This window comes from Epinephelus lanceolatus, chromosome 22 (genome assembly GCF_041903045.1).
Source record: "Epinephelus lanceolatus isolate andai-2023 chromosome 22, ASM4190304v1, whole genome shotgun sequence".
Lineage (NCBI taxonomy): Eukaryota > Metazoa > Chordata > Actinopteri > Perciformes > Serranidae > Epinephelus > Epinephelus lanceolatus.
Window position 1 is genome coordinate 13852221 of NC_135755.1, and position 10864 is coordinate 13863084.

At 43.9% G+C, this 10864-nt stretch overlaps 1 protein-coding gene across 1 annotated transcript; it reads right to left on the reverse strand.

Annotated features, from left to right (window-relative positions):
• Positions 1-2164: 2164 nt before the first annotated feature.
• On the reverse strand, positions 2165-10783 carry LOC117246299 (polyubiquitin-like). Its single transcript, XM_033610154.2, has 6 exons — positions 10563-10783; positions 10402-10464; positions 7979-8168; positions 7547-7674; positions 4027-4219; positions 2165-3712 (listed from the first exon to the last, which is right to left on the reverse strand). Exons 2-6 carry the CDS (start codon positions 10417-10419, stop codon positions 3513-3515), a joined length of 729 nt encoding a protein of 242 aa, XP_033466045.2. The 5' UTR covers positions 10420-10464; positions 10563-10783; the 3' UTR covers positions 2165-3512.
• Positions 10784-10864: the final 81 nt, after the last annotated feature.

Here is a 10864-nt window from a genome sequence, read left to right on the forward strand (position 1 = left end):
ATCCAGAGTAGGTTTACATGAACGTGATGTTTTCCATACTTCGGTTTTTGCCCTCCTTGTCACCCTTTCCACCAACTTTGATTTTTAGACTCGGTTTCTAGAATTCCTGACGTGTTGGACTCCACAGTCTGACAGCAGAGCGTTTCCATCCAGGAATCTGCCGTTGAAGAAGAGAATAATGCAGGAGTGAGCTACACACACACACACACACATGCACACACACACACGTAATGTAAACCAGGCACTGACAACATTTCTCCAAAATAAATCCCAAATATATCATTTACAATTCTTAAAAAGCAACATTAATTTGCTCTTCTTAGACCTGCAGTTGTAGCCTAGGCCTACTACATGTATTGGCAACTGTCTGAGGGAATGTTCTTTATCATTTAGCAGAGGTGTGACTTTAGGTTTTTTCCAACACGTTCTCATCCCAGGTCGTCACATATTGCCGCTTTGTCAGTGGAATTTCACGTCTACATATTACACACTAGGTATCCTCTTGTGTCCGCTGTTAGTGACGCCGGGCGTCAACGAAAAGGGGGCGCTTATTTGAAGTGTCTCCCCTGTTTTACACCACCCCCTCCCTCCCCTCTCATAAATAACTAACAGTCCCTAATGGCAAAACTTGCTGACTCGCACAGGATTTGACTTTAGCAACTTAATGTTAATGTAAACTGTTTGATATAGGCATCAGACCTACAACCTGAACTTGTCAAGTTGGTATTTCAGTTGTCATGTAGGCACAGGTCCCCTGTACAGTCAAAAAGGTCTACCTGTTAATCCAAGGTCATCTCTTCTCTCCAGTATCTTCTCCTCTAGCTGCAGCACTCTGATGCTCCTTAACTGCTCCTCAGTGTCATGCAGGTCGATCTCTACACTCTTCCCACTGTCGACATGCGCGATGACCGTCACAGCCAATTTTGTGATGTTCGTCTGTGTGTCTATATTTGTGTTTCTTAGGCTACTGCAGAACATTCAAGTACAAAGCTTATACTTAGGGCTGGCTCTTATAGTTAGGGCTGGCTCAGGCTTGCCTTTGACCAGCCTCTAGTTAGGCTGACATAAGCCTAGTCTGCCAGGGGACCTCCTTTAATACACCAAGCACCTTTTCTCCTAAGTTTGATTGAATGTGTTTGATAAAGCTTATACTTAGGGCTGGCTCTTATAGTTAGGGCTGGCTCAGGCTTTCCTTGGACCAGCCTCTAGTTAGGCTGACATAGGTCTAGTCTGTCTCTCCTAAGTTTGCGAAAAGTTGGTTCTTCCTCATTTGATAAAATTCACGTCTTATTACTGCATCTCGCTAACTCGGCTCAACTCTGGCGCGTTTGTGCTCCACTGTCTTGCAGGTTACCTCGTATCGCAGCGGTGCCTGGGTGGTGTGACGTGTGTGGTTGTGCTGCTGCCGTGGTCCTGCCTGATGCCTCCTGCTACTGCTATTATAATGAGTCATACTGTCACATACATATACTAACAACCATAATTATAATATTATTACTTTAATTAATGTTGTTGTAAGCTACTGTCATTACCGTCTGTCCTACATCTCTCTCTCTCTGTCTCTGTCTCTCTTTCTGTCTCATTGTGTCATACGGATCACTGTTAATTATCATGTTGATCTGTTCTGTACGTCATCTATTGCTCGTCTGTCCGTCCTGGAAGAGGGATCCCTCCTCAGTTGCTCTTCCTGAGGTTTCTACCATTTTTTCCCCGTTAAAGGGGTTTTTTGAGGAGTTTTTCCTTATCCGCTGTGAGGGTCCTAAGGACAGAGGGATGTCGTATGCTGTAAAGCCCTGTGAGGCAAATTGTGATTTGTGATATTGGGCTTTATAAATACAACTGAATTGAAAATATAATTGAATTGATATGTGTCTGAAGTTCATGAGTGCCTGGAGACAAGAGGTGCATATATGTGAATACATTTCCTGTATGTTGGACAGAATTAAATAACAGCTATATATTAACATTTATCCACATGCAGTATAAAATATTAAATATATAGTTTACATGTAGTAGCATAGTTGAATATTGGTCAGTTTTTGTCCCTTTAGGTATGTAAGTGTAATGCCTGCGTGATGATACTTATATTGATATATAATTGAGCTTTAGCACCATCTACAGGTCAATCTGAAAATTACACTGAGCAAAGATGACTGACAGCAGGTCTTATTTCTGGGCAAGAGCTTTAATATGCAACAGAGACAGAACAAAATCAACAAAAATGAAACATTTGTCAACATTTCTTTACATTTTATGAGTAAAAGAAGAGCTCCTTTAACCTATACACACAATGACACATCACAAGTATCTTTAAAAACGCTTTTAGAGTTAGGAGACACATTTTAGAGTTTTTACCCAGCTTTGTTCAATGGCCGCAAAGTATTTATTAACAATCTGTTGTTAAATGGGTCACTACATATGATTTTAGTGTGCTGGTTAAAAGTTTGCTGCCATGACAGTTGGTCACACATCAGTTAATAAAACAGTAAAAGACAAACAAAAATAAGTCATAAAACATGGTTCAACTCAGATCATCCCCAAACAACTATTAAAAAAATATTCTGATTCTCTAACATCCAAATACTGATAAGTTACTCAGGTCCGTACTTTTAGTTTGTCTGACTGGAATCCTGAGGGGACAACCTGGAGCTGGTTTGGGGCCCTACTCATTGTAATGTGTTGCTATTCCACATAGCACTGAGCCAGTTTGTGTATTGTAAATATTTGTACCCTCTAACCCAATTACTGTTCCTTCTCAGGGCCTTTTACTTGATCTGGTGGGAGATTGATGCATATTTTAGTGTTGTGTATTTGGAAAGAGCTGAATCTCACCTGCATTTAAGACCAAACATGGAGAGGATATGACACAACCAAAAAGATATTATACACATGGAAACCATTCGAACCAATGCGTTCTCATCCCAACTTGTCAAATATCACTGCTTCTATCAAAATATGACGTGCTAGGTGCCGATCTGCATCAACTTTGGATGTTCAGGGCCAGCGTGTCATGCATTGTGCATTGTGTCTTTTAAAAATACACTTGTTGGTGTTACACTCAAATTTGTCCCGACACCTTTGCTGCCCTGCGTTGTCCGTAAATATGCCAAAAGAAGACATTCCTGCACAGTGTAAAGATGCAAAGCATAGATGTGACTCCTTTGTAATCACTAACATTTTGATTGATAGATATAATTCAGTCACATTTATTTCTCAGTAACTGTAACAGACTACTTTTATTTTGTATTTTAATTACATGTGACAAGTTAGGCTACATGGATCTAGTTACTCTCCAACACTTATAACAATACTATTTAAATACAATTATTAATCCACAGTAACTGGAGCAGTGGTCTGAAAAATCTTCTATACTCAGGATCAGGTTTTTTTTACACTGAAATCACAGCAGAGTGTCTTTGAGCTAACTGTTTGGGCACCTGTGCAGCTCAAGTGCAGCTCTGGTGTGACGTTAAAATGTGTCCCAGTAGGAAACAGATATGCCCACAGTAGTATTAAAAAAAAGTGATAGTTTCCATACTTCGGTTTTTTCCATCCTTGTCACCCATTCCACCATCTCCTCTCACCGGAGGCAGGAACCTTCCCCCACCCCGTAGTCTTTGAACCACATCAATTGTTGATGTGTGTCTGATTCCACACTGTGACAGCAGAGCAGGTTCTTCCGGTTCCCTGCCACAGTAGATTAGGCGGATATCTGGAAACACACAGGATACAGGAGCACATACAGAGTGTGAGAGAGAGTCAACAGTCACTGACAACACTTTTCAAAAGAAATCAACAAAGGTTATTAAAAAAATGTGATTTTTAATTTGCTCTTCTTGGACCTGCAGTCGTGGGTTACTACACGACCCCACGCAAAACCGACTTGCACGCAACTTTGGTTTAACAGACAAAAACAACAACAACAACAACAACAATAATAATGATAATAATAATAATAATAATAAACAAAGTGGCTGTTTCAATCGTCAACAGATGTAAGTCACATATAACCCAAAGTGATGTTACCTGATAGATGGCCCTGGTAATCAAATTCCTCTTTTATCTTCTCCTTCAGCTGCAGCACTGTGATGCCCCTAAGCTGTTCCTCTGTGTCACACAGGTGGATGGTCTTCATCTTTCTGTCTATTCCATGTACATTAAGCCAGATTCCCATGTCTGTGCTGCTGTTGATGAATTGCTGCACTTCTGTCATGTCTACCTGCGTGTATAAAGGCGATAATGCACGTCATTAAATATCTATTATGACTTTACAGTTGATTAATATTGCTCCTCTGCACCTATGTGGTGTTTTTTGGGCACTGTGTGTCACTGTTTGCTAACCGCCTGCCTGAACTAGATCCAAAGCTGGCTCAAGGGTTCAAGGGTTCAAGGTTCAAGGCGATCCTCTCTCTGTTCATACACACTTCAAACAGCAGACACATACAGCACAATTTAAATCCAATTATTAATCCACAGTAACTGTGACAATAGTCTGAAAAATCTTCTATACTCAGGATCAGCTCCTCCGAGAACCGCCACCTTATCGTGGTGGAGGAGTTTGAGTGCCCTAATGACCCTAGGAGCTATGCTGTCGGGGGCATTTTGCCCCTGGTAGGGTTTCCCATGGCAGATTGGTTCTGGGCGAAGGGTCAGACGAAGAACAGTTCAAAAGACCCTTCATGATGGACAAAAGCAAGGATCTGTGTACCCGGCCCGGAGTATTACCAGGGCCCCGCCCTGGAACCAGGCCTAGGGTTGGGGCCTGTGGGCGAGCGCCTGGTGGCCGTGTTTTCGCCCATGGGGTCCGGCCGGGCCCAGCCCGAACCGGCTACATGGGCTCGTCCCCCTGCTGACCACCCGCAGAGGGATCCAGAAGGGTTCGGTGCTATGTGGATTGGGCAGCAGACCAAGGCGGGGGCCTTGGCGGTCCGATCCTCGGCTACAGAAGTTGGCTCTTGGGACATGGAATGTCACCTCTCTGGCGGGGAAGGAGCTGGAGCTTGTGAAAGAGGTTGAGCGCTATCGGCTAGATATAGTCGGCCTCACCTCGACACATAGTTCCGGCTCTGGAACCCAAGTCCTTGAGAGGGGTTGGACTCTCTCCTTCGCTGGAGTTGCACCGGGTGAGAGGTGGAGGGCCGGGGTGGGCTTTCTGATAGCCCCCAGACTCTCTGCCTGTACGTTGGGGTTTACTCCGGTAGACGAAAGGGTTGCTTCCCTGCGCCTTCGGGTTGGGGAACGGGTCCTGAGTGTTGTCTGCGCTTATGCGCCGAACAACAGTTCAGAGTACCCACCCTTTTTGGAGTCCCTGGGACGGGTGCTTGACAGTGCCCCAACCGGGGACTCCATTGTTCTGCTGGGGGACTTCAACGCTCACATGGGCAATGACAGCGAGACCTGGAGGGGCGTGACTGGGAGGAAAGGCCTGCCCGATCTGAACCTGAGTGGTGTTCAGTTATTGGACTTCTGTGCGGGTCGCAGTTTGACCATAACTAACACCATGTTCAAACATAAGGATGTCCATTGGTGCACGTGGCACCAGGACAGCCTAGGTTGCAGGTCAATGATTGACTTTGTAGTCGTATCATTTGGCCTGCGGCCATATGTTCTGGACACTCGGGTGAAGAGAGGAGCAGAGCTGTCAACTGATCACCACCTGGTGGTGAGTTGGATCAGATGGCGGGGGAAGACGCTGCGCAGACCTGGCAGGCCCAAACGAACAGTGACGGTCTGCTGGGAACGCTTGGTGGAAGAACCTGTCCAGATGATCTTCAATTCCCACCTCCGGGAGAGCTTCGACCGCGTCCCGAGGGCAGAGGGGGACATTGAGTCCGAATGGGCCTTGTTCCGCTCTGCCATTGTCGAGGCGGTGGCTGCGAGCTGTGGCCGCAAGGCTGCTGGGGCCAGTCGCAGCGGTAATCCCCGAACCCGCTGGTGGACACCAGAGGTGAGGGGAGCCGTCTTGCTGAAGAAGGAGGCCTACAGGGCATGGTTGGCCTGTGGGTCTCCGGAAGCAGCTGATGGGTACCGGCGGGCCAAACGGAGCGCAGCGGAGACAGTCGCGGAGGCAAAAACTCGGGCGTGGTAGGAGTTCGGTGAAGCCATGGAGGAAGACTATCGATCGGCTCCAAAGAGGTTCTGGCAAACCGTCCGGCGCCTCAGGGGGGAAGGCGGCAACTTGCTCACACTGTTTACAGTGGGGGCGGGGAGCTGCTGACTTCAACTGAGGACATTGTCGGGCGGTGGAAGGAATACTTTGAGGAGCTCCTCAATCCCACCAGCACGTATTCCAGTGAGGAAACAGAGACGGGGGTATCGGGGGCAAGTCGTCCAATTTCTGGGGCAGAAGTTGCCGAGGTAGTGAAACAACTCCGAGGCAGCGGAGCCCCGGGGGTGGATGAGATTCGTCCTGGATATCTCAAGGCTCTGGATGTTGTAGGGCTGTCCTGGCTGACACGCCTCTGCAACATTGCGTGGACAGACTCCTCCTCCCTGATTTAATGGAACTTTAACGTGACTCATTTTTTTTTACACCAAGAGCTATTAATGTTCACTCACATCCATTCTTTCTATACAGCATAACAAGAATCATGAACAGGACTTTGCACTGCTGCAGTCTCATCTTCATCTCCACATTACTTACAGTCCCCCACTCAAACTCCTTTTTGCACTGTATTTTACTGCACTCAGTGTTTTGGACTTATCTTGTACTGTATACGCTTTTGACATTGTTGATGAATTGACCTGGGCTCATGTGCAACAGGGTTTATGTGCAATATTACCATATATGCCTGGTCACTTCTGTGTGTTGTCATGGGCTTTTTTTCAAATGTTTATTGTGCACCTTTCATGTCTTCTGTATTGTGTCTACGTGGTTGCCATGAATTTTAACTCTGTCTTTTGTCGCTCCTTTTCAACACATTTTTACATCAACCTGCCTATAGGGATAACAGATGAAAATTAGCCCTGGACTACAATCTGGTGTATTTGCATATACTCATGTATGTGTTCATTAATATGCATTGTCCCTATTTCGAAATAGGTGACATCAGCTAAATTGAGCCACTTTTTGGCAAATCACTTTTATTTACTTTTATTTTATTGTTGAATTGATATAATAGAATATAGTTGTTCAGGTCCTATAGCTTTTGAAACATCAGCTGTCCCACGTTTTTGAGGTGAGCAGTGTTCTGGTAAAATGGGCCACCTGATCAGCTAAAAGGAGCCACTCATCTAGAAGTATGGCTGCTTTTTACAGATTTATCAACCTTATCATTTTCAGGAATTTGTTTTCTGCCAGGCCACTCACTCACCTCACAGTTCTCCTCAGCAGGCTGGATGTGAAGCATTGCCCCACCCACCACAGCAACCATAGACCAATCAATTCAATTGTTTTTTTGTAAAGTCCAGTTGTAACAACAATTTGAAATAATGTGCAGCCATTGTCTGTTGGAATTTAGAAAGCTAGGAGGCTCAAACCGTCAATGGCTCATTTTACCTGATGGCTCAATTCAGCTGATATCACCCGAAATAAATCTCCTCTCACCGGAAGTGGGCCTCCCCCAGGTAGGCCTACTCTTTGAACCACTAGAATTGTTGACATGTGTCTGATTCTACACTGTGACAGCAAAGCAGGTTCTTCCAGTTCCCTGCCATCGCAGAATAGGCGGAGATCTAGAAACACAGAGGATACAGGAGCACATACAGAGTGTGAGAGAGAGTCAACAGGTACTGACAACACTTTTCAAAAGAAATCAACAAAGGTTATTAAAAAATGTGATTTTTAATTTGCTCTTCTTGGATCTGCAGTCGTGGGTTACTACACGACCCCACGCAACACCGACTTGCACAGAACTTTGGTTTAACAGACAACAACAACAACAACAACAACAATAATAATAATAATAATTATAATAAACGAAGTGGCTGTTTCAATCATAAACAGATGTAGGTCACGTATAACTCAAAGTGATGTTACCTGATGGTTGCCACTGGTCACCAAATTCCTCTATTATCTTCTCCTTCAGCTGCAGCACTGTGATGCTCTTAAGTTGCTCCTCGGTGTCACACAGGTCGATGGTCTTCTTCTCTCCTATTATGACATGCACCTTGAGCTGGATTCCCATGTCTGTGCTGTTGATGAATTGCTGCGCTCCTCTTGTCTCTGCCTGCGTGTATAAAGGCGATAATGCACATCATTAAATATCTATTATGACTTTACAGTTGATTAATATTCCTCCTCGGCATGTGTGTGGTGTTTTTTGGGCACTGTGTGTCACTGTTTGCTAACCGCCTGCCTGAACTAGATCCAAAGCTGGCTCAAGGGTTCAAGGTTCAAGGCAATCCTGTCTCTGTTCATGCACACTTCAAACAGCAGACACATACAGCACAATTTAAATCCAATTATTAATCCACAGAAACTGTGACAATAGTCTGAAAAATCTTCTATACTCAGGATCAGGTTTTTTTTACACTGAAATCACAGCAGAGTGTCTTGGAGCTAACTGTTTGGGCACCTGTGCAGCTCAAGTGCAGCTCTGGTGTGATGTTAAAATGTGTCCCAGTAGGAAACAGACAAATCGGGAGTAGTATTAAAAGTACAGATATTTTCCATACTTTTGTTTTTCTTATCCTTGTCACTCATTCCAGTGCAGTGGTATGGGCACACTAGCACTTTAGTATTAATCTCTCAAGACAGATTCTGCAATTTACATTGTAGAATCTGTCGGCAGCCCTGTATGAAAGACAACTACGGGGATAGGGGCTTTGCGTTTCAACGATGCTGCGCTTTAGCCAATCACAATGGAGGGGGCGGGGCCGAGACGTGCAGGTGTCCCCAGGAAATGTGTACCTACAGAAACAGCAAGCTCCGCGTCCATGGCGACCACTCCACCCAAAACACCGTCTCATCAACATGAAAAAAATATTTTTTCCAGCGGATGTCTTAGTTACAACATGATTGAGCTAACTGGAGTAGTTTCATGTCGTATCCGACAACGGGAGGCTTTTAAAAGATGACGTCCTGATGTTAGCCTGCTGTTAGCTGTCCCTGTCAGCTGCAGCCACTGATGCTTTCTAGACATCGTGATTTCCCATAACTGAATAAGTACCACACATAGCAACAGAAAACTGCTTTGCTAGCTCAATCATGTTGTAACTAAGATATCCGCTGGAAAACATATCTTTTTTATGGACCGTTTATTGACTTACTGAGTTACTACATCGCTAACGGCTACCAGCTAACGGTTAGCCCAGCTAATCTACGATAACCATGTTATTAATTACAAAACGTGCACACAGAAATAGTAATATTTGTTCAATCATTGTGTTTATAGACTTTACAAACATCAGATTAGTCTACACGGTGATAGAGTGACGTGAAAAATGTGATATATATATATATATATATATATATATATATATATATATATATATATATGTATTTATATATACATATATACGTATATAGCTAAACTCTGCTGGTTTTCTACCCGGGAGTATTTGTAAACAACAAGGTGGTTCCCTGGGGGCACCGCCGGAAGTGAAGGGGTTGAGCGATTCCCAAGGCCCCTGCACTTCCGTTAGTCGAAAAACTGCGGGCAGTGCCTCCAGAGGTAAAGGAAGAATTTTTTTCAAAACATTTTTTTAGGGATGGATTTCCAGATTGCTTTAGTATGACTATTGCAGCACTTTAAAAAACTTTCACTCACTTTCAATCCATCTCAGCACAACTCCAACAATAACTTACTGGTCTTTGCATTGTTGCAGCCTCGTTTTCCATATACACCCTCGACAGACTCCTCCTCCCTGATTTAATGGAACTTTAACGTGACTCATTTTTTTTACACCAAGAGCTATTAATGTTCACTCACATCCATTCTTTCTATACAGCATAACAAGAATCATGAACAGGACTTTGCACTGCTGCAGTCTCATCTTCATCTCCACATTACTTACAGTCCCCCACTCAAACTCCTTTTTGCACTGTATTTTACTGCACTGAATGTTTTGGACTTATCTTGTACTGTATACGCTTTTGACATTGTTGATGGATTGACCTGGGCTCATGTGTAACAGGGTTTATGTGCAATATTACCATATATGCCTGGTCACTTCTGTGTGTTGTCATGGGCTTTTTTTTAAATGTTTATTGTGCACCTTTCGTGTCTTCTGTATTGTGTCTACGTGGTTGCCATGAATTTTAACTCTGTCTTTTGTCGCTCCTTTTCAACACATTTTTACATCAACCTGCCTATAGGGATAACAGATGGAAATTAGCCCTGGACTACAATCTGGTGTATTTGCATATACTCATGTATGTGTCCATTAATATGCATTGTCCCTATTTCGAAATAGGTAAATTGAGCCGATGGTCTTCTTCTCTCCCATTTTTCCACGCACCGAAAACCAGTTTCCCATGTCTGTGCTGTTGGTGGCGAGTTGCTGCGCTCCTCTCGTCTCTGCCTGCGTGTATTAAGGCGATAGTGCACGTCATTAAATATCTATTATGTCTTCCCAGTTGATTACAATTCTTCCTCTGTATGTGTGTGGTTTTTTTTTACCGGTAAAAGTTGTTGACTCCTTCCTTCTTCACACAAAGTTTTGTTTGTACGGGAGTAAATAAAAAGGCTTCTCGGCAGGTTGTGTTCGACGTCAAATAACACAGAAACTGACGAGCTGACAAATACTTTCACTTTGATTCTTGAAATTAAAGAGACAGCACCAACACCTCAAAGAAAACTTACCAACTTAAATCTTGTCAGCCTCTCCTGGAAACACTTACTGTAATTCACTCTTCAGACTTGTGTTTTTTAAATCTCTTGGATGTATTCATGTTAAAGGGAAACTTTATGAAGGGATTCAA

What these genes read in the sequence shown, in the direction of transcription:
- LOC117246299 (XM_033610154.2), bottom strand. An exon ending in TGACCAGTGGCAACCATCAG is followed by an intron (nt 7,675 to 7,978) that starts GTAACATCACTT and finishes CTGTGTTTCTAG; the next exon opens with ATCTCCGCCTATTCTGCGAT. An exon ending in TTACCAGGGCCATCTATCAG is followed by an intron (nt 3,713 to 4,026) that starts GTAACATCACTT and finishes GTGTGTTTCCAG; the next exon opens with ATATCCGCCTAATCTACTGT.